At 48.4% G+C, this 24,409-nt stretch overlaps 1 protein-coding gene across 1 annotated transcript in view; it reads right to left on the reverse strand.

The window, feature by feature from the left end:
* Positions 1–4,169: 4,169 nt before the first annotated feature.
* LOC139410136 (neurocan core protein-like) overlaps positions 4,170–24,409 on the reverse strand; it is a 203,130-nt gene continuing 182,890 nt past the window's right edge. The window contains exons 12-16 of the mRNA XM_071155579.1: positions 14,454–14,612; positions 13,557–13,639; positions 12,618–12,762; positions 5,518–5,700; positions 4,170–4,547 (exon numbers count right to left, since the gene is read on the reverse strand). Coding sequence (XP_071011680.1) covers positions 4,381–4,547; positions 5,518–5,700; positions 12,618–12,762; positions 13,557–13,639; positions 14,454–14,612 — 737 coding nt within the window. The 3' untranslated portion in view covers positions 4,170–4,380. The remainder of the gene's footprint in view (positions 4,548–5,517; positions 5,701–12,617; positions 12,763–13,556; positions 13,640–14,453; positions 14,613–24,409) is intronic.

Raw genomic sequence — 24,409 nt, forward strand, 5'->3', positions numbered from 1 at the left:
GTCTGGCTTTATAGAGTAAATATCATTACCCTTGACTTGAGACCTCTCCCAGGGTTAATATCATAACAGGTGACACATTACCCTCTAGCAGTCAGAAAGCAGGTTTCCTCACCACAGGACCGCGGCTATGCTGAGAATCCCATTGGTTGATGGCCTTGAGCCAGTCCTGACACAGTGGTGTTTCTGATGCCTCTGCTGCTACAGAGCTGTCATCTCATTCACCAGCACACTGCGGTAGAAAGCAGCTTGTAATGAGATGACAGTGACCTACAGTAGAGAGCCGTGTTGCTGTTTAGTGTCGGGATTACCTGTCCTCACTGGGCTACTGGCGACCAGCGCCGAGAGGAGGGGAGAGGAGAGAGAGGACAGGAGGCATGAAATGAGGACAGGAGAGGAGGGGAGAGGAGAGAAGATGAGTGGTGGTTCCTTGCTGTTCCGCTGACACTGGCTCGTTTTCTGTTTAGCTGTTATAAGAAAAATCTCCCCTCACATCCACCTATGCTCATCTCATATTTGTTTCCTATGCATGCTTTCCTAATACTAGTAATACTAGTAATACACACACACACGCACACACACACACACACACACACACACACACACACACACACACACACACACACACACACACACACACACACACACACACACCCTCTGTTTATACTAAAGCAGTGTATGTAGTCATTGATGGATGCTTGCTGCTAACACAGGGCTCAGATGAACTAGAAATACTCACTCCCTGCTCCTCTCTGCTCCTGCCACACTCCTGTCCTCCTTCTCACACTCCTACAACAGTGTAAATACAAAAGGGCAAAGTTCCGCATCATTACAGCTTGTGCTTCAGAAAACTAACAGTTTCCTTCCTCTCCGGCTGCTCGTCTGTTGCTACTGTAACTTCTCCATTGCTCTAACCCTCTGATCCAATCACATGCTACCTGACTGCGCATCCACTCATCCACACATTCACGGTTTGCCGACCATGCAGAGATATAGATACTGCTCTGACGTAGTTCTAAGAAGATCTCTCTCTATATGAGTATGCATCTGTGTGTTTCTGTAGACCTCCCTCCCTCCCTCCCCCTCCCAACAGGGAACCAAGAGCCTGTGTGATGAGAATGGCTCCGTAGCAATTAAGGTGAAGTGCTGGCTATAGCCTAAAGAAGAAGCCCAGATGGTTGTGAAGCCATTCCTCCTGCAGGCGTGCCGACAATGCCATGCAGCAGACAGCTGTGGGCGACCTCTGTTGTTTAGTGACTCGTCTTCATAATTAAGGCTCATCGCAATGAAGTAGCGATCCCATCGTCCCAGCCGTCTGCCTGCCTTCAGGGCATCAGACGGCAGAGCTGGAGAGTGGGTGAGAGGGAGAGTGGTAGAGAGGGAGAGTGGTAGAGAGGGAGAGTGGGTGAGAGGGAGAGTGGTAGAGAGGGAGAGTGGTAGAGAGGGAGAGTGGTAGAGAGGGAGTGGTAGAGAGGGAGAGTGGGTGAGAGGGAGAGTGGTAGAGAGGGAGAGTGGTAGAGAGGGAGAGTGGTAGAGAGGGAGAGTGGGTGAGAGGGAGAGTGGGTGAGAGGGAGAGTGGGTGAGAGAGAGGGTGCTGTCTGGAGCTGGAGAAAGGGCGGCTCTGTGTGTGTGTGTTCGAATCTGAAGCGAATCTGAAACAAGGACGTATATGTTTATGAGGGGATAGGGAAAGAGAGGGCGAGAGAGTGTCAGATAGGGAAAGAGAGAACATTTGTTTCTGTGATGGAGAGACAGTATGTGTCTGGAGAGTCTGTGTGCATCGGAGCAAGCTGACACCATCCACAGAGCACAGTGAGCTGAGTTGACCCATTGCTCCAGGAGATCCACCAATAAGCAGCTGGTCTGGTGCAGTGATAACAGCAGCCTCCTAGACTAGAGGATGACTGACAGCCAGCCAGACACATAGGTCGGCCTACACCTACACTCCATCTCTACTCCTTAATCATAGCCAACATCTGTCCAGCCCAGGCTCGATCTCAGCAGAGTCTCGGTTTGTTCGTTTTACACTTCTGTCCACCTTGTGTGAGAGAGATCCAATCACCTCTTCATATGTGTTCTTCCTGTCACACACGCACTCCGTCCCTCGTACTACTGTAAGAGACAGACACATACTGTCCTGCTTAACCCCATAGTAGTTATAGTCATCACGGTATCTTTAGGAGAATCTCAGCTGATTTAAATGCCTAAGGAGCCCCCATCCACGGTCAATCCATTGTCTGGAATGGGAGACGGGATAGAAAGAAAAGCCGATAGTAGACTGACATCTAAAAGACGTAAGGAGCGTGAGGAGCTGTGACAGGCCTGTGGCTCCCCGTCCGTCAGAGCAAAGCCCCTGTCATCACAGCCAGGGACAAAGGTCACGATGATAACCTCTTCATTAATTAAGCATGCTTTAAGGGAGATGAATTGTACTGATATTGGAGCTTGCTCTCTTTTCTCTCTTTCAGGCCCTGTCTGTGTCATTGACAAGGTGGATAAAGGGATGAGGATGAAAGACAAGGAAGAGAGGAGGGAGAGACAGAGAGAGAGAGAGAAAGGAAGGGGGGGGGCGTAAGCTCAGAGGAATTGCGTAAAGGCGATAAAGGAGCTTTCGAGAATCAGTCGGATCGTGCAGTAAAAATAAAACATGTCTCCTTTTTCTACCCGCTGTAGAGAGAAGGGTCTTATCCTAGCCAGCTCCGGGCTGCAGCAGACAGGACAGCTCTGTTTAAAACCATGCGTTTCCTGGTACCATTCTGAACCACTGGTCCAGAAATACAAGGGTGTTTTATCTCTTCTAACCGTCTCAAATGTTTCTAGAATTTTCTGTGGGCCCTGTCGCTGTCACTGTCGCCCACACACAAACCTCACTGAGACTGACCTCTGAACCCAGCCACCACAACTCTGGTTCTCTGTATTTAAAGCCAGATCCATACACTAGGACATTAGCTCAGCTTACTCCTCCTCGGGTGGGGCAGAGTGTGTGTTCATCCCGGCATTATGCCCCCATCTGCACTACTTTAAAAAGATAATTATGGGCCCAGCTCTGTACCCGCCGGCTGCAGAGAGAGCCCTGTCATCTCTCTGTTTGATGTGCTGGAGAACGGGGCGACTGCAATTAAGAGTCCGAATTCCCCGCTCTTCTCTCTCTATTCCTCCCCCTCTCCTTTTCTCTCTCTGACAGTCTGACAGAACAATTTCTCCTCGGCGGGCCAGAGTAGTAGAACTCCAAAATGGAAGACGAACAGACCATTGACACCGGGACACAGACGGAATATGAGAGCATGGTGATGGGTATGAGAGAATTCTGATGAAGGATCATTGCCTAATAGCTAGCTGGGAAACCAGACTTAGAGAGGCTAGTCATAATCTGGCCTATTCTGGGTTGGGTTTCTCGACTCCTTACTAGCTATCTCCTCTAGTAGTGAAGCAGGAACACAGAATGACTTAGAAAGGAAACACATACAGTAGGATGATAATCGTTAGAAGAAACATGGACTGCCACTACGGGGAGAGGTTTGAGCTTCTGGATCGACCTCAGTGGCGTGAGGTCAATTTGGATAGAGGCTAACTGCGCTTTCTCGGTTTTCCTCTATACCCAGTTAAAAGTGACCGTCGTAACAACGATGAGATACAATGCTAGTCGATCGAAACCAGTAGACCTGCCCGTGTCAAAGAAAGCACGTAGCTAAATCTGTTCAGAATAACTGTTGTAGGTCATTGAGCAAAAGGTCTTCCAAAGAGCTAACCAAAAACAGCAAAGTCAAGAAATACAGTCAGACATCTGTTAAAAACAAGGTTCGAACGAACAATTGAAAAACATGGATTGCATGTTAATGTATTCCCCGACTCTTCTGGTTCGATACAGGATTTTCTGATGTTGTCACTATTTACAGTTTGTACTAAACCTCCACGATCGTTAATGTAAAAATAGAAGGACACAAAAGAAACCTCTTAAGATTTGAACAGGTGAGCAAAGCCCCATATCCTGGGTCCTCGTTGACTTGATAAAAGTAGGGAGGGAGGAAGGGAGGGGAGCGGGAGGGGTGGGGGGGGGGGGGGAGGGAGGGAGGGAGGGAGAGGGAGAGAGGGAGGGAGGGGGAGGGAGGGAGAGGGAGAGGGAGAAAGGGAGGGAGGGGGAGGGAGGGAGGGGGGGAGGGAGGCAGAAAATAAAAGCAGTGAAATTAAAGAAGAGTACAAAGAGATTGTTATTGTCTCAGTGATGCCTAGCAGTCGGCTGTCAGGCCTCAGAGTTGAGTATGATACAGGCTGGCTCTAGGAGCCAGGTTGTGGGGTCAGGAACAGGGCAGGAGAGGGGGTAGAGAGGGGTAGAGGAGGGAGACTGGGCAGCGAGGCGAGGTTCGGGCAGTGGACGTTTTTGGTTCAGATGTGGGCATGAGCGTTCCCCTGCCCGTGCCCATGCCTGTGGCCCTGATCCCCTCCGTGGTGCCCCCCCTCTCCGTGTCCATGGCCGTGCTTCTTGTGCTTTCTGCGCTCCCGTCGGCCGTTGTGATGGTCATGGTGCCGCCTGTAGCGCTGTGCTCCCCGGGCTGGAGAGAGACACAAGGGAGTGAAAGGGTGTGAGGGGGGATGAGTCAGGAGAAAGAGACCGGATGGGAGGGAGTAGAGGGGGGTGTGACAGGTAAAGTGGAGTGACAGAGTGAGAGAGGGATATGAGATGTGAGAGGAGGGGGGTGAGAGGTCAACACCACAGACATACAGCTCTCAACATCAGCCCCTCTGCCTAACGTGTCTTCTCCACTCAACTTCATATTACTAGCTCTCTACATGTATTAGCATAGGACTGTCCTCCCACTCACGTCCTGAGTGAGCCGCTTCCTTCCTGTGTTGTGCTGCCAAATTGGATCCATTGGTCCTGGGTTAGGTTTGCCAACAGAAGGTCTACCTTGCCATGATAATAATGACTAACAAACGACTCTAGCAAGAAAACAACATTACACTCGAAATGCACCAAATACGAAATAAGGCTCCATATTTTCTCTCCAGTTCAAACAGCAGCAATTCATTATTTGTCAGTACGAGCCGAAAGGGGAAATGGGAAATACTTGTTTGCTCATAACTTCTTAAAAAGGGCAAACATTGATACAATCCTACAATATGAATGATTCTGCTGTCATAAAGAAAGATGGATGTTTCCGTCGTTCGGCAGAGCGAGTTTTACTCCTCATGGGAGGATAGTAAAATGAAATGTTTCTTCTCTGTGTTGCTGGCATTCCTCCAAACCCCTGACTGTCAATCACACTTTGGAGCGATACACTATCTCAACAGAACAAGGGCTATAACTTAGTTTTATCTACACTCAAATTACATTACCGTCGTCACGCAACCTCTATCTGAACAAAAAGTTTGTCAAATTACAGTACATGCTACAACTTCCATGGAGATTCTTGTATTCCTACTGAGTTCAGTCTCATTTTAAGTTTCCATTCCTCCACTGTATTTGATCATTTATCCCATAGAGATAAAACCTAAAGCCCTTTAACAGTCTTGGTCACTCACTCATAGTGCAGATGATTTTCGGCCGCTCCCATTTGCCGTTGGCACGACACTTGGCCGTGGGGACGTGGCGTTGGAGAAACCCGTCGGCACACTGGTAACGCACCACTGAGTGGATGTCATAGTGGGACCGCTTACGACCAATCAGAAAGGCGTTCTTCACGGTGGGAGGGTTGACACACAGCACTGCCCAATGGAGAAAGAGAGCGAGTGGTACATTATAACAACGTGGTCCTAACACCATTCACAGTCATCAGTCGTCACCCAGTCTTTCCCCATTCTGTTTTTGCCCTTGTCCCTGAACAAGAGACAGTTGAAGAGCCCTGTTTTAAAGAACATTTCCCCTCCACTCTTCAAAACTGTTGACAGCACACAACACACACATATCTAAAGTTCAAAGGAAACCAAAGAGATGAGTCATGTGTGTGTGTGTGCTAGTCTGTGTGGGCTGTTGTTATCTCCTAGAGCGTTGTGTTGATGTGAGGAGGGGGGACAGACAGACAGACAAGCAAAGTGGTTGAGACACCAGACAGACCCTACAGGGCTCTTAGCCCAGTGAGACATCCCACTGACTCACTGACCTTTCAGCTCTGGCTGTTGCCCATAGGCGCCCATCTAGGATCAGCTTCCCCTCCACCAAACCTTATCTTCACTATCTGGGAGGAAAACACCAAACTGACTTTAGACTTCAGTGTCCCGGGTAACTTTGTCTACCCCAACCTTTCAGAAGGGATTGGGCCCTCAGGGGCCACAGTGTGTGACAGGTGTCAGGAATGCACCCATGCTTACTGCTCATTGGCCGGATTAGAGGGAGGGCGAATGAGAGATGAGGGATGAGGAGGGGTGACTGGGGTGACGGTGCAGTTCCTCTGTCGTTCCCCTAGATGGCAGCCCTGCGGTTGAAACCTAAAGCCCCTAAACAGTCACCAACCCAGCTGCAGTGGAAGTGCTTCTTTCCCTTCCTTGAAGTAATCGACGACCTCTCATCTGGAACATGGTGGAGATGAGGTGTCCCTTACATAGCCAACACTAATGCAGAACTACCAGATCAGAGCCAACTCCAAGGAGTAGAGGAAGGGCGGGAAGGAGGGAAGGATGTATTGTCCAGCTATCCACACAGGGTCTGTGACTGCAGTATGGGCCCAGTGGGAGGTCTGACCTTCTAAAAGTAGGAATTCAGCTTAACGCCAGTCTGTAAAGGCCCTACTGCAGTACAGAGCACTAAGGCCCTACTGCAGTACAGAGCACTAAGGCCAGGGGCTGCAGTACAGAGCACTACGGCCAGTGGCTGCAGTAAAGAGCACTACGGCCAGGGGCTGCAGTACAGAGTACTAAGGCCAGGGGCTGCAGTACAGAGTACTAAGGCCAGGGGCTGCAGTACAGAGTACTAAGGCCAGGGGCCGCAGTACAGAGCACTAAGGCCAGGGGCTATAGTACAGAGCACTAAGGCCCTACTGCAGTACAGAGCACTAAGGCCAGGGGCTGCAGTACAGAGCACTAAGGCCCTACTGCAGTACAGAGCACTAAGGCCCTACTGCAGTACAGCGCACTAAGCCCAGGGGCTGCAGTCCAGAGCACTAAGGCCAGGGGCTGCAGTACAGAGCACTAAGGCCCTACTGCAGTAAAGAGCATTAAGGCCCTAATGCAGTACAGTACACTACGGCCAGGGGCTGCAATACAGAGCACTAAGGCCAGGGGCTGCAGTACAGAGCATTAAGGCCCTACTGCAGTACAGAGCACTAAGGCCAGGGGCTGCAGTACAGAGCACTAAGGCCCTACTGCAGTACAGAGCACTAAGGCCAGGGGCTGCAGTACAGAGCACTAAGGCCAGGGGCTGCAGTACAGAGCACTAAGGCCAGGGGCTGCAGTACAGAGCACTAAGGCCCTACTGCAGTACAGAGCACTAAGGCCAGAGGCTGCAGTACAGATCACTAAGGACAGGGACTGCAGTACAGAGCACTAAGGCCCTACTGCAGTACAGAGCACTAAGGCCAGGGGCTGCAGTACAGAGCACTAAGGTCAGGGGCTGCAGTACAGAGCATTAAGGCCCTACTGCAGTACAGAGCACTAAGGCCCTACTGCAGTACAGAGTACTAAGGACAGGGGCTGCAGTACAGAGCACTAAGGCCCTACTGCAGTACAGAGCACTAAGGCCCTACTGCAGTACAGATCAATAAGGACAGGGACTGCAGTACAGAGCACTAAAGCCCTACTGCAGTACGAGCACTAAGGCCAGGGGCTGCAGTACAGAGCACTAAGGTCAGGGGCTGCAGTACAGAGCATTAAGGCCCTACTGTAGTACAGACCACTAAGGCCCTACTGCAGTACAGAGCACTAAGGCCCTACTGCAGTACAGAGTACTAAGGACAGGGGCTGCAGTACAGAGCACTAAGGCCCTACTGCAGTACAGAGCACTAAGGCCCTACTGCAGTACAGAGTACTAAGGACAGGGGCTGCAGTACAGAGCACTAAGGCCCTACTGCAGTACAGAGCACTAAGGCCAGGGGCTGCAGTACAGAGCACTAAGGCCCTATTGCAGTACAGAGCACTAAGGCCAGGGGCTGCAGTACAGAGCACTAAGGCCCTACTGCAGTACAGAGCACTAAGGCCATGGGCTGCAGTACAGAGCATTAAGGCCAGGGGCTGCAGTACAGAGCACTAAGGCCCTACTGCAGTACAGATCACTAAGGCCAGGGGCTGCAGTACAGAGCACTAAGGCCAGGGGCTGCAGTACAGAGCACTAAGGCCAGGGGCTGCAGTACAGAGCACTAAGGCCCTACTGCAGTACAGAGCACTAAGGCCAGAGGCTGCAGTACAGATCACTAAGGACAGGGACTGCAGTACAGAGCACTAAGGCCCTACTGCAGTACAGAGCACTAAGGCCAGGGGCTGCAGTACAGAGCACTAAGGTCAGGGGCTGCAGTACAGAGCACTAAGGCCAGGGGCTGCAGTACAGAGCATTAAGGCCCTACTGCAGTACAGAGCACTAAGGCCCTACTGCAGTACAGAGTACTAAGGACAGGGGCTGCAGTACAGAGCACTAAGGCCCTACTGCAGTACAGAGCATTAAGGACCTACTGCAGTACAGATCACTAAGGACAGGGACTGCAGTACAGAGCACTAAAGCCCTACTGCAGTACAGAGCACTAAGGCCCTACTGCAGTACAGAGTACTAAGGACAGGGGCTGCAGTACAGAGCACTAAGGACAGGGACTGCAGTACAGATCACTAAGGCCCTACTGCAGTACAGATCACTAAGGACAGGGACTGCAGTACAGAGCACTAAAGCCCTACTGCAGTACAGAGCACTAAGGCCAGGGGCTGCAGTACAGAGCACTAAGGTCAGGGGCTGCAGTACAGAGCATTAAGGCCCTACTGTAGTACAGACCACTAAGGCCCTACTGCAGTACAGAGCACTAAGGCCCTACTGCAGTACAGAGTACTAAGGACAGGGGCTGCAGTACAGAGCACTAAGGCCCTACTGCAGTACAGAGCACTAAGGCCCTACTGCAGTACAGAGTACTAAGGCCAGGGGCTGCAGTACAGAGCACTAAGGCCCTACTGCAGTACAGAGCACTAAGGCCCTACTGCAGTACAGATCAATAAGGACAGGGACTGCAGTACAGAGCACTAAAGCCCTACTGCAGTACGAGCACTAAGGCCAGGGGCTGCAGTACAGAGCACTAAGGTCAGGGGCTGCAGTACAGAGCATTAAGGCCCTACTGTAGTACAGACCACTAAGGCCCTACTGCAGTACAGAGCACTAAGGCCCTACTGCAGTACAGAGTACTAAGGACAGGGGCTGCAGTACAGAGCACTAAGGCCCTACTGCAGTACAGAGCACTAAGGCCCTACTGCAGTACAGAGTACTAAGGCCAGGGGCTGCAGTACAGAGCACTAAGGCCCTACTGCAGTACAGAGCATTAAGGCCCTACTGCAGTACAGAGTATGAAGGACAGGGGCTGCAGTACAGAGCACTAAGGCCCTACTGCAGTACAGAGCACTAAGGCCCTACTGCAGTAGAGTACTAAGGACAGGGGCTGCAGTACAGAGCACTAAGGCCCTACTGCAGTACAGAGCACTAAGGCCCTACTGCAGTACAGAGCACTAAGGCCCTACTGCAGTACAGAGCACTAAGGCCCTACTGCAGTACAGAAGTGTGATTAAAAGGCAGGCTACAAGAACCATATGCTGTTCACACCATAATACCATCAATTCTACGTAATTCCCTGTAGGCTATTACCTAACCAGGATATTATTAGACAACATAATAACGCTTAACCATATCAGATTACCCCACTTTTAATAGCGCAAAAAAAATCTTTAAATTGTGTTAACAGGTTTTGTTTAGACTGCCAGTACAGTGATTGCAGTAACATCTCACACCTCATACTCAGCCAACCAGAAAAGCACCGTTTTCACTCCCTCTGTTTAGTGTGCAGTAACATAGACTAGGACGGACATTACTGACACTAGTTTGCAGCTGTGGCAACAGATCAATAGTCACAGGACCAGGCATGGCACTCAATAACACCACCCAGATCTTACTGACTGGGGCTGGGCTGGGGATGCCTGGCAGGCACGCAGGACTGTGTGTGCGTGTGTGTCAGGCTGATTTAGTTTCCTTTTGAAAGCTGGAGACAGTTGAAGCCTGGATCCATCCAGCACTCTCCGAGCCCGGTGGGCTACATCTTTACAATCAACGTCTAACATGTCTCAGCAGATTAGACAGGGGTGAGCTGGGTATGTCCACACACACTCCAATCTTAGCCAATGTATTGACCAGCTACAGTCACAGAAGGCAGGCAGGCAGCAGAGTTGTGGTGAACTGTGTGTGATAGTGTGTGTCCTGGGTGGGTGTCAGGGCGAGCTGCTTCTCTGTCCCCAGAAGAAAGGTGCAGGAGAAAATGTACACTTGGTAGAAGGCAGGTAGAGACACCGCCCCGAAGGACCAGTGTACTCTGGTCTGGACTTGGGCTATGTGTCTATTAGACAATATTTGGAACTGTATATGAATAAGTATGTGAATATTTGATAATATTCTGTTTATATACGTGTGTGTGTGTGTGTGTGCGTGCGTGCGTGTGCGTGTGTGTGCGTGCGTGCGCATGCGTGCGTGTGTGTGAGAGCGAGATGCCTTCGCCACAACCCATCCTCCTAATCAGGGTGGCTCACACCTGCCTGTTCTGTGCTCTTCCCCATGGCATTATGGGTAACACTAATCACCCAGATGACGTTTGTCACTGATTGGATACTGCCTCTCTCTCAGAGGGACAGGCCTTAGTGTTAGCCACACGGCAGTAATCAGCCAACCATGCCATACGGCCCCTGATGAGCAGACCCAAGAGAACAACAGCACGACAGAGTAGAACAGGCGGTAATGGAATGCTGCCACTGACTGATTGACTGAAGGTCAGCTTCCCGATTTGAGGTATTAAGTTAGACCTGTGACAGTGTGTCACCAGCAATGGGTTGCACCTCTGTGATGAGACAAATAACATACAGTGGAAAGTTGATCCGACTCGAGAGCAGTGACACCACACTTTAGTGTGGCATGAGGGACTTATCTAACTCTGTGGCATGAGGGACTTATCTAACTATGTGGCATGAGGGACTTATCTAACTCTGTGGCATGAGGGACTTATCTAACTCTATGGCATGAGGGACTTATCTAACTCTATGGTATGAGGGACTTATCTAACTCTATGGCATGAGGGACTTATCTAACTCTATGGTATGAGGGACTTATCTAACTCTATGGCATTAGGGACTTATCTAACTCTATGGCATGAGGGACTTATCTAACTCTATGGCATGAGGGACTTATCTAACCCCGTGGCATGAGGGACTTATCTAACTCTATGGCATGAGGGACTTATCTAACTCTATGGCACGAGGGACTTATCTAACTCTGTGGCACGAGGGACTTATCTAACTCTATGGCATGAGGGACTTATCTAACTCTATGGCATGAGGGACTTATCTAACTCTATGGCATGAGGGACTTATCTAACTCTAAGGCGTGAGGGACGTATCTAACTCTGTGGCTTGAGGGACTTATCTAGCTCTGTGGCACGAGGGACTTATCTAACTCTGTGGCATGAGGGACTTATCTAACTCTGTGGCATGAGGGACTTATCTAACTCCGTGGCATGAGGGACTTATCTAACTCTGTGGCATGAGGGACTTATCTAACTCCGTGGCATGAGGGACTTATCTAACTCTGTGGCATGAGGTACTTATCTAACTCTGTGGCATGAGGGACTTATCTAACTCTGTGGCATGAGGGACTTATCTAACTCTGTGGCACGAGGAACTTAACTAACTGTTAGGTTTTATAACTCTAATTCTGGTGACCATTCAGATGAACTAAATAATGTTTCTAGCCTGAGGCCAGTTGAAATCGGTACCCAAGAGGATCTAGCAGTGACCCGATCCTCCATTTCCTTAAACACAGCTCTGGAGTCTGGCCAGTCGTCTCAATAAACCTACAAACATCTACCTGGCTGGCTATTAATACCCCGTCTCTCTGTCTGCCCCAAATGCAATTGAAGACCGTCTGCTCTAATAAGCCCACAGAGGAGCATGTTAGGATGCGCACTTCTCTGGCATCTCACAGCACCATGACAGAGCAGATCCACAGAAGCCTGGTCATGTGACACAGACACTTTACTAGTCAGCCCCAAAACTTTGTGTGAAACTCTTCCAACAATGTTTCATACAAAGGAGGATCATTTTTATGTGGATTAAATGTTCTGAAGAAGTCTCATCCCTTGATCTGACAGTAAGGCCATCTCTGTAAGGAGCTGCCTTAGGTGTGAAAGCAGAGCTACAAGTGAGCTGACTGCGCTTGGAGGTGAGCTGTAATGATCAGTTTTAGCCTGTGGTCCAGACTGACTGATTGAAGAGGCCTAAGATGACAGAATACTTATAAGTATCCTTTAAAGTATTTAAAGCACAGCGGAAGCATAATATCACCTCCTCTTCAACTGTTTCATTCTCTCACCCACTTACTTTTCCTCCCCTCGCGATCCCTTTCAAACTCTCAGTCCCTCTCGCCCCCTCTCTCTCTCTACAACCCCTCGCCTCTTTCTCCCTCTCACCTGTTCCCTTCTTGCAGACGTAGGGCAGGTTGTAGTTGCAGGGCACGTCGTTCCACTTGCCGTTCTCGTGGGCGATCATCACCACACAGTCCTCTCCACCCGCAAAGAAGTTGTCCGGCTGGTTCTCCCGCCAGTTCTCATATTGCTGCACAGTACAGCGAGTCACAGACACAGCCACAGACAGTCACACAACACAGGCAGTCACACAACACAGGCAGTCACACAACACAGGCAGTCACACAACACAGGCAGTCACACAACACAGACAGAAGGAAAAAAGAAAGTGATAGATACTGTAGACTGTTTCACTGTTCCCTTTTACTGAACAAGAAGCTGATGTGTCTCAACACAGGTCTTTCTCCAGCGGTATGGACTGACACAGAGTAATGACAGCTCTTAAACAACAACAGGCACAGAGGAGATGCCTCTAGGAAGATGTAAGTAGGGTAGGAAGAAAAGTGGTTCAGCGAGCGAGGCTGTACATATACACAGGTAACGACACATTCACTCAATCAACTTCCCACCTGACCTTTAGCTAGCACCCACATCCTCCCTAGGGACCTCTGCTATGAGAGAAATGCACTCTTCAATAGCAGGCGGTGTCACTGTGGTTATTGTCCTTCTGAAGTATGTTGCTGATAATAAAGCCTACACAAGATTAAACGAGTGATCTCTCTCTGCCTCTCCCTCTGTCTCTCCCTCTCTCTCTGCCTCTCCCTCTGTCTCTCCTGTCTCTCCCTCTGTCTCTCCCTCTGTCTCTCCCTCTGTCTCTCCCTCTACCTCTGCCTCTCCCTCTGCCTCTCCCTCTGTCTCTCCCTCTCCCTCTCCCTCTGCCTCTCCCTCTGTCTCTCCCTCTGTCTCTCCCTCTGTCTCTCCCTCTCCCTCTGCCTCTCCCTCTGTCTCTCCCTCTGTCTCTCCCTCTCCCTCTGTCTCTCTCACCAGGTCCATGTTGTCAGTCCACTGGAAATCCTCTTCCACTGTTCTGTCGTTCAGTCCAATCCAGGTGTTGTCATGACTCAGACCTGAACGACAGGGCAAAACAAATAAACACATCCTTTAAAAATACCACTTTTCCATTCAGCAGTATTTCCATTCCTATTCTGCATGTTAAGTCTCCAATGCACCACCACCCATTCCCAAGTGTCTCTCTCTCTCTCTCTCTCTCTCTCTCTCTCTCTCTCTCTCTCACACACACACACACACGCACACACACACACACACACACACACACACACACACACACACACACACACACACACACACACACACACACACACACACACACACACACACACACACACACACACACACACACACACACACACACACACACACACACACACACACACACACACACACACACACACACCAGGGAAGCTCAGCTCTTATCACAATTTCAGCCCCAGATAGCAGAAGGCAGAAGCAGCCAAATCTTCGCAGAAGGTGCAGCATTGATGAGATTTGGGTGCGGTGTAATGAAATTTAAATCATGATGTTTCTGATTAACATAATTATGGGGCCCATTAATCTACCTAATGGCTTTGCTCCCTTTATTGTCGGGGTGGAGACGTCCATTTTCGAGGCAATTAAACACACTTTTAGGTAAATGTGTCTGTGGAGGGGAGGAATAGGGAGGAGGATGAGGGAGGACGAGTGGGAGGATGTATAGCTCTGGCCTCTCTGGGACTGGGAGGGGTTCACCATGCTGGGGCTTTTATTCTGTATTTCCTTTCATCCAGTTCTTTCTTTCTCCATCCCTCTGAGGATCAATGCCAGAACGTGAGACTGCGCTTCATTATATATTCCGTAAAGTCGCACTGATTGGAAGACACCCACCGTTGATGAAGTCCTGCTCCTGGAGTGTGTGTATGCTGGCCAGGTGTCCGCTGTGCTCCCTGCAGTCCTTCTCTGCGTCCTCCCAGGTGTGTCTGCGGCTGAAGTACCTGTAGCAGTGGCCATGGAACTTCCTCCATGTGTGTTCACAGCCCTCTGTGTCTGCACATACAGAGAGAGAGAGAGAGACAGGGAGAGAGACAGAAAGGGAGAGAGAGAGACAGGGAGAGAGAAGGAGAGAGAAGGAGAGAGACAGAAAGAGAGAGAGAGAGACAGAAAGGGAGAGAGAGAGAGAAACAGAGACACAGAGAGAGAGAGACAGAAAGGGAGAGAGAGAGAGAAACAGAGAGACAGAGAGAGAGAGACAGAAAGGGAGAGAGAGACAGAGAGAGAGACAAATGGAGAGAGAGAAACAGAGAGACAGAGACAGAGAGACAGGGAGAGAGAGAGACAGAGAGACAGAGACAGAGACAGAGACAGAGAGAGACAGAGAGAGAGAAAAGGAGAGAGAGAGAGAGAAACAGAGTGACAGAGACAGAGAGACGGAGAGAGACAGAGAGACAGAGACAGAGACAGAGAGACAGAAAGGGAGAGAGAGAGAGAAACAGAGAGACAGAGACAGAGAGACAGGGAGAGAGAGAGACAGAGAGACAGAGACAGAGACAGAGAGACAGGGAGAGAGAGAGACAGAGACAGAAAGGGAGAGAGAGAGAGAAACAGAGAGACAGAGACAGAGAGACAGGGAGAGAGACAGAGAGACAGAGACAGACAGAGAGACAGAAAGGGAGAGAGAGAGAGAAACAGAGAGACAGGGAGAGAGAGAGACAGAGACAGACAGAGAGACAGAGACAGAGAGATAGAGAGAGAAAGAGAGGGGGGGGGGGGTTAGTCTACAGAAACACACAGATGCATACTCATATATCTCAGGTTCACACAACCATGTGCATGGAAGTACAAACACACAGTGTATTCAGTCTATACGGATGTATGTATGTGCATATCATTTTTCTGCTCTAGGGATATCATTATTGTTTGGATAACCTTATTTACTGATTTTTAACCTTATTTACTGATGCGCACTGCAGAGAACACCCGAAGAAGAATGATCATTTAATTACCATAGTGAATTTTTGTAATGTTTACGTGTCAATCAATCCCAATTGCCGATTTGACACGAGAATAAAATGTAATTTATTCATTTACACACTTTTTTCCTGTCTTTCACATTCATTCCAGTGCTCTACTTTCCCTCCTCCAGTACAACCCTCCCTCCCTCCCTCCCTCCCTCCCTCCCTCCCTCCCTCCCTCCCTCCCTCCCTCCCTCCCTCCCTCTGTGACGTCCGTCCAGGCCTAATCCCAGTCAGGCAGTGGGCTGGGATGGGAGCAGAGCAGTATGAGGAAGCAGCTTAGCCCTGTGAAAGGCTCTTTAATCTATTTAAATGACAACAATCCCCAGAAATGTCTCCCAGTGGGGACGCCATCCGGACTAATTCAACCCTGTCACAGCCCCTGTCAGGACTCTGCTCCTGTCTCCTCGTTCCTACTTTCTCCTCGTCCGTTTCCCTCTTCCTTTCCCTTCATCCCTGTCAGCCTCGTCCTCCATCCCTCTTCCTTTCCCTTCATCCCTGTCAGCCTCGTCCTCCATCCCTCTTCCTTTCCCTTCATCCCTGTCAGCCTCGTCCTCCATCCCTCTGCCTGTCCCTTCATCCCTGTCAGCCTCGTCCTCCATCCCTCTTCCTTTCCCTTCATCCCTGTCAGCCTCGTCCTCCATCCCTCTTCCTTTCCCTTCATCCCTGTCAGCCTCGTCCTCCATCCCTCTTCCTTTCCCTTCATCCCTGTCAGCATTGAGCCTCGTCCTCCATCCCTCTTCCTTTCCCTTCATCCCTGTCAGCATTGAGCCTCGTCCTCCATCCCTCTTCCTTTCCCTTCATCCCCGTCAGCATTGAGCCTCGTCCTCCATCCCTCTGCCTCCCGCCTTGTCCCTTTTTTTCACTCTCTATCTCTCTCCCTCTATCATCCCCTTTCTCCCTGTCCCTTCATCCCTGTCGGAAAGCACTGAGCCTCTCCCTCCCTCCCCCCATGTCATATCTCTCTCTCCATCCATCTTCCTTGGGGTTCACTGTATGGCAGCTGCACCCATTCACTGTGTCTACGGAGGATGTGTGAGGGAAATAGAGACAGTATGTGCGCGTGCATGTGTGTGTATGCATCTGCGTTTGGGGAAGGGGGTTCAGGGCTTTTCTGTCAACCCAGCACCCCTTTCTCTCCTACCCCTACAGAGTGGGGATCGAAGAGAGACGGCCTCAGCTTTCCCCCCAACACATCTAAAGCCACACGGTTAAATTGTGCAGTGCAAATAGGGCCGTATGGAACCCTGCTTCGCATGCAAACACTTCCAGGCCGACATGAGAGGAGCTCAGAGGAAAGGGGCCAAGGAGAGGAGGGTGTGTGTGTGTGTGTGTGTGTGTGTTTGTTTATTTGTAAGTGGATGAGCGCTAGCTGTAGAGACTGTCCAGTCCACTTATATTACACAGAGCTGCTGTCCATATGATGCACTATCTTGTAGGGGACTGTTCCCCACAACGCCATGCTGTGATAATAGTCATCAGACACCTCTCTACATGCCCAGAGGAGAACAGATGAACGCTTGAAGTGGATCTCTCCAGAGGAGAGCTGTCCGTGGTTCTGAAACACTCAGCACCAGCAGAATGCACTGCCCTCGCTCATTATTACTATTCACAGCCTTCCATCGGCAGGCGCTCAAAGCAATCTAGTCTGTATTTGTTCTCAGTCAGGGGAACAACATGTAGCAAATTGCTTTGCACCCCCTAATAATAGGAAGCGATACTTAACGTGTAGTGACAGGGTAACTACAGCAGTACCCTCATGCCCTATCACATGTGCAGAATGTGGGAGCGCATGTTGAACGAATGGCGAATTGCCATGGCACCAAACAAATTGGCACATGCACTCACTCACTCACGCACACACACACACACGCGTGCGCACGCGTACAACACACACTCTGTGGAGGCCTGTGTGATGTGAACACATCTGCAGGGCTGCAGACTCTAATCTCTCCCTTCTGCTCCCAGAAGGCTCCAAGATAACGTACTCACTCACTGGGCTACGGTGTGTGTGTGTTTGTGTGTGTGTTTGTGTGCGACTGAATGTGGCGGGCGGGGGGGGGGGGGGGGTTTGGCTGTTCACTTCAACACTCTATGGCAATTGGACACCCATTCGATCATCACACTTTCGTATTTCCCAACAGCAGTGCCTGTGTACGAGGCCCATTTTCACTCATTGGCTGAATTAGGCGGAGCAGAGGTGAGAGATAATGGGAAAATCATTGAGCCTGCTGTAAACCTCCGGGATGTTGAAGTACCATCCAGATGTCACGGAGAGAGAAGATGGCTCCATCTCGGTTCCCTCCACAGCTACCGTCAGCTCACACAGTCTCTGCTGCCCAAGTAGCTTTCATCATCAAATAATACTCCGCTGTTCCACACGATCGCATTGAACAGTATGATGCAGGGAGGTGTACTATTCTCCAAACGTCCTTTTATTGAGCCAGGTAGACATTTGAAAACAAAGCCTGTTTTGCAACAGTGACCTAGTTGTTTTTTTTGTAGCCAAACTGTATAATATGAGCTATAAGCTATAAGCTATAAGCTATATAAAGTATATTTCCAACAAGTTGGGAAAGATGAAGTAGTACTGGGAAGTTTGGCTATGTTTACTGACTCTGATCTTTCCGACTCGTTCAGTCAAAATAACACATATTTAGAGTCTGTAATGTTCATTTGAGTCTGTAATGCTCAGAGCATGCGGGAACCCGTATCGGCTAACAATGAACTGAAAACTCGAAAGAGTCATGGCTCTACGAGCCTCTCGTTCACGTCGTTCACCATAGGGGGCTTATTGGAGCTGTTATTTGAGACTGAGACTTGTAAATGTGTGTTTAAACAGTGTACATTTGTTGGTTGCTAGGCATTCAAATAAGCCTATTTCTTTCTTGAAACGAGTTGTGGCCGCAACCGGACTAGATTGTGAACGACTCTTGACAGAATGCATTGAATGCATGTTTCTTCTGCTGCTCTATCGTTTGCTACAGTAGGTGGTCGGAGCACGTCTCTGGAGCCGCTGAGCCAGAGGAGTGTGTATTAATTCTGCTGTAGGACTCATTGCGGCCAGCACTAGCAGGTCAAACCAATGACTAAAATGAACGAGTCACTCAGAAAAAAACAAATCATGACTCTCGAGTAAAAAGAGTCGGTGGTTGGTATATTGTGTTGGGGTCGGGAGCGTGTCCAACATGGCCTGCGTCGGCGTAGACTGGGTTGTTATCTACAGAAACAGGGAGAAGAGAGACACTGGGGGGCTATGTAGGGGCGCGCACACACACACACACACACACACACACACACACACACACCGTAGGCTGCATCTGGCACCATGCCCAGACAGCGTGTAAGGCATGGGCTGCCCACTGTTGGGCCTGCCAGGCCTCCTGGGAGCTGCCATGAAAGAGGCCAGTGGTGTGAAGGAGGCGCAAAGAGCAGCTTAATCCAACAGCCTGAGAGGAAAGAGCCTGCGGCACTGACACACTCACACACTCACACACACACACACACACACACACACACACACACACACACACACACTCACACACTCACACACACACACAAACATATGCACGAGCACAGTCAAACACCCACACACACGCACACACACACATACACACACACACATACACATACACACACACACATACACACACTAACACACCCACGCCAACATTATTCATCAGTTCCTTTGGTGTGATATCTACTGCTCATTAGACGATTTCACCCAGACTATCAATATTGAGGAAAGAAAGGAACCATGCCTGTGCAGACAGACAGACAGAACCGACAGAGAGACAGCCTGACCCAGAAGGAAGCCAACACAGATACGGGTCTGCTCACAGATCTTAAGACTGTCTCGACTGATTTCCTCCACCGACAGAAGTCTCAATGCACGATATTAATACGTTACTTCAAGTTTTTATTTTTTGTTTGGACTGAAGCACATTTCTTCCATTAATATTCAGAGTGAGCAGGGAATGAGCATCAGTTAGGGAAATAAAAGGCCAAACGCTTCCAGCTGAGTGATTGGGTCGTTTATCCACTTCACCATGTGATATTTGTGCACCGTGGCTTTTTGAGACCTCTGATGATGAAACGCTATGTGTGTGCTGCCTTTCACCTCCCCTCTCTCTCTCCCTCTCCCCCTCTCCCTCTCCCTCTTCCCCTCTCCCTCTCCCTGTGACACTCGCTTTAATGACTGACAGCTCTTTGCCATTTAAACGAGGCCACCCAGAGTCGGAGAGAGCCTTCCACACTCTCACAGAGACACCCTTTGCTTTTAGTGAGAATGTCTAAATGGAGGATAGGATGGGGGGTTATTATGGTTATTACAGCTCTGTGATGAGGAGTCTAATCGGGTGAGCATTACCATCAATCTAATGGGTGAAGATTGGACATTACTAATGCTCTCTGATGCCTGCCTGCCTCATTCCACCTAATTACCTGGAGACGTGACATTTACCCTCAAGCCGCTGGCATAGAGCTGGAGACAGAGGGAGGACACCCCCCCCCCCCCCCACCACACACACACACACACACACACACACACACACGATAGGACAGACCTTTACAGACCTGCTGTATATGTACAGTATGTGGACTGTGGATGGGAGCAGAGGGGAATGAGTGGGATAGAGGGATAACACACCACACACATATAAAAATAAGCCTGGTAGTATCTACTGTATGTAGCTGTAACTAGCTCCCTAAACTGAAATGAGCTGCTGGGTGTTCAGGCCATCAGCAGTGGAGCTCTGTTATTGGTGGGCCTGCCAGGACGCCCATCTGCACTAGAAAGCTCAGAGCCTCTGTTTACAGGCCCAGGGTACACTGGGGAGACCATTAGAGAAGAGGAGGCCAGGACCCCAACACTCTGTCTAACAGTTCTGCCTCTTAGCCGGCACATACTGGATCACCACAGCACCTAGTCTAATGGCTCCATGCTAGCGCTCTGTCTATAGGGGCTAATCCTGGGAGGCTGTCAGTTATATGCAAGGGAGGTTATAGGTGTGTGTGCGTGCGTGCGTGCGTGCAGGCGGGCGGGTGGGCGGGCAGGCAGGCAGGCAGGCAGGCGGATAGGTAGGCAGGTAGGTAGGTAGGTAGGTAGGTTCTTATATCCTTGTGGGGACCAAAAATCCCCCGAAGTTCCCACAAGAATAGTAAAACAAGGAAAATTCTTCCTTGTGGAGACAAAGGCTATTTTAAGTTTAGGGGTTAGGTTTAGAGTTAGGGTAAGGGGTTAGGGTAAGGGGTTAGTGGTTAGATTTCGGGTTAGGAGTTACAGGTTTGGGTTAAGGGTGAAGGTTAAAGTTATGGTAAGGGTTAAGATCAGGGTTGGGGATAATAGGATTTAGAATGGAAATGTATTTTAGGTCCCATGAGGGTAGAAGAACATAACATGCCTGTGTGTGTGTGTGTGTGTGTGTGTGTGTGTGTGTGTGTGTGTGTGTGTGTGTGTGTGTGTGTGTGTGTACAGTATGTATGTATGTATGAATGTGTGAGAGAGAGAGATTGTGGGTGTTGGGATTGCCTGGGAGCGATAGAAAGAGAAAAGGAAGCAGTGCTTTCCAATGCTAGGACTCGCTCCCTCTGCCACACAGTCCTAGAGGAGATGAAGGGGATTGCTCCTGGAACACGTCCCTAATTAAGCACCTTGAATGACATTCAACACAGATTCCTATCCTGCCACACAGCGACAAGATGGGCTTTCATTTTCCCCCAGAACAGACTTGGCAAACAGAGACAATAGCATATGGGCTGAGAGCTGGAGTCAGTCGTTTGACAGCGTTTCATTATTCTGTTTGACTCGTCCCTGCCAAGTTGCCTGAAAACTTAGTGATAATTTTCCTGGCGCCGTGCGGCTCCCGCAGATGCAAGGCCCCCAGTGAGGTGGATCATGCTCAGAGCGAGGACGAGCGCTGGCAGGATTAAGAGAGACGGCAAAGACTTGAAGCCCACTCGATCCGCCCGCCTTCTGCTCCAAGCCCCGGTGCGTGTCCCTCTCGACGTGTTTTATTATAACACAAATCTTCATTAGCATTAATAGCCTCGATAAATACCCAAAGGAAGATCAATTTGCTGGCTTTCCTTGCGGTTTATGCCGAGTCGTGGTTTAGACAGGACCCACAGCGGCTCAACGGCTCCAGGCTGACCCTGGAGATGCCTGTCTTAAAACACAATACTGCATAAAACAGCATCTCTCTTCTGTCTCTTACTCAAACAACTCAGATGTACAGTACCAGTTTAAAGTTTGGACTTACTCGATCAAGGGCTTTTCTGTATTTTTTAAAAATCATTTTCTACATTGTATAATAATAGTGAACACTACTAAATAACACATCATGTGTTACTACACATAGAATCATGTAGTAACCAAAAAAGTGTTCAACTAATCAAAACGTATTTTATATTTGACATTCTTCAAAGTAGCCACACTTGATGACAGCTTTACACACGCTTGGCATTCCAGGTAGTCACCTGAAATGCATTTCAATTAACAGGTGTGCCTTGTTAAACGTTCATTTGTGGAATTTCTTTCCTTAATACATTTGAGCCAATCAGTTGTGTTGTGACAAGGTAGGGGTGGTATACAGAAGATAGCCCTATTTGGTAAAAGACCAAGTCCATATTATGGCAAGAACAGCTCAAATAAGTAAAGACAAACGGCAGTCTATCATTACTCTAAGACATGAAGGTCAGTCACTTCAAGTGAAGTCACAAAAACTATTAAGCGCTATGATGAAACTGGTTCTCATGAGGACCGCCACAGGAAAGAAAGACGCAGAGTAGCCTCTGCTGCAGAGGATAAGTTCATTAGAGTTACCAGCCTCAGAAATTGCAACCCAAATAAATGCTTCACAGAGTTCAAGTAAAAGACACACATCAACATCAACTGTTGAGAGGAGACTGCGTGAATCAGGCCTTCATGGTTGAATTGATGCAAAGAAAATACTAGTAAAGGAAACCAATAATAAGAAGAGACTGGCTGTGTGAAGTTGCTGGATATGGATGGGAACTGTAACATACTGTTGTACATCTCATTCCAGAGCATCCCAAACATGGTCAATGGGTGAAATGTTTGGTATGCAGGCTTTCTGGAATTGTGTACAGATCCTTGCGACATGGGAGGTCCTGGGCTGGCGTGGTTATACGGGGTCTGTGGTTGTGAGGCCAGTTGGACGTATTGCCAAACTCTGAAACAACGTTGGAGGTGGCTTATCGTAGAGAAATGAACATTCAATTCAACAGCTCTGGTGGACATTCCTGCAGTCAGCGTGCCAATTGCATGCTTCCTCAAAACTTGAGACATCTGTGGCATTGTGTTGTGTGACAAAACTGCACATTTTAGAGTGGCCTTTTATTGTCCCCAGCACAAGGTGCAACGATCATGCTGTTTAATCAGCTTCTTAATATGCCACTCCTGTTAGGTGGATGGATTATCTTGGCAAAGTAGAAATAATCACTAAAAAGGATGTAAACAAATTTGTGCACAAAATTTGAGCTAAATAAGCTTTTTGTGCATAAGGAAAATGTATGGGATCTTTTATTTCAGTTCATGAAACATTGGACCAACACTTTAAATGTTGCGTTTATATTTTTGTTCAGTATTTTTTGTTGTTGAGCGGATGTTACAAATCATTTGTAGACTGCAAATTGACCACAAGAAGACCACAAACAGATATAATGTTTGACTAAAACATAATAATTCCAAACCCTGCTTACATTTGTATACGACCACGTGTCTATTATGCGTGGGAATACTTGGGAACAGATTTCTTATATCTCAAATTATTTTCTCAATTACTTTCTCAAATTACTTGGAGCTGATTTCCTGGTGTTTTTACAGTCTTTTATGTCCAACAAAAAAATAATATATAGAGAGTTGAATTCGGAAGTTTACATACAGTACACCTTAGCCAAATACATTTAAACTCAGTTATTCACAATTACTGACATTTAGTCCAAGTAAAAATGCCCTGTTCTAGGTCAGTTAGGATCACCACTTTATTTTAAGAATGTGAAATGTCAGAATAATATTAGCTGATTTATTTCAGCTTTTATTTATTTCATTACATTCCCAGATGAACGTGGTACCCTCAGGCATTCGGAAATTGCTCCCAAGGATGAACCAGACTTGTGGAGGTCTACAATTTTTTTCTCAGGTCTTGGCTGATTTCTTCGATTTTCCCATGATGTCAAGCAAAGAGACACTGAGTTTGAAGGTAGGCCTTGAAATACATCCACAGGTATACCTCCAATTGACTCAAATGATGTCAATTATTCTATCAGAAGCTTCTAAAGCCATGCCTTCATTTTCTGGAATTTTCCAAGCTGTTTAAAGGCACAGTCAACTTAGTGTATGTAAACTTCTGACCCACTGGAATTGTGATACAGTGAATTATAAGTGAAATAATCTGTCTGTAAACAATTGTTGGAAAAATTACTTGTGTCAAACACAAAGTAGATGTCCTAACCGACTTGCCAAACTATAGTTTGTTAACAAGAAATTTGTGGAGTGGTTGAAAAACAAGTTTTAATGACTCCAACCTAAGTGTATGTAAACTTCCGACTTCAACTGTCGTTCAAAATTTTGGGGTCACTTAGAAATGTCCTTGTTTTTTAAAGAAAAGCACATTTTTTGTCAATTAAAATAACGTCAAATTGATCAGAAATACAGCGTAGACATTGTTCATTTGTAAATGACTATTGGCCCATTATCAGCAGCCATCACTCCTGTGTTTCAATGACATTTTATGTTAGCTAATCCAAGTTAATAATTTTAAAAGGCTAATTGATCATTTTAAAAGGCTAATAGAGCAGAAAACCATTTTG

Source organism: Oncorhynchus clarkii, chromosome 5, assembly GCF_045791955.1.
Source record: "Oncorhynchus clarkii lewisi isolate Uvic-CL-2024 chromosome 5, UVic_Ocla_1.0, whole genome shotgun sequence".
NCBI lineage: Eukaryota > Metazoa > Chordata > Actinopteri > Salmoniformes > Salmonidae > Oncorhynchus > Oncorhynchus clarkii.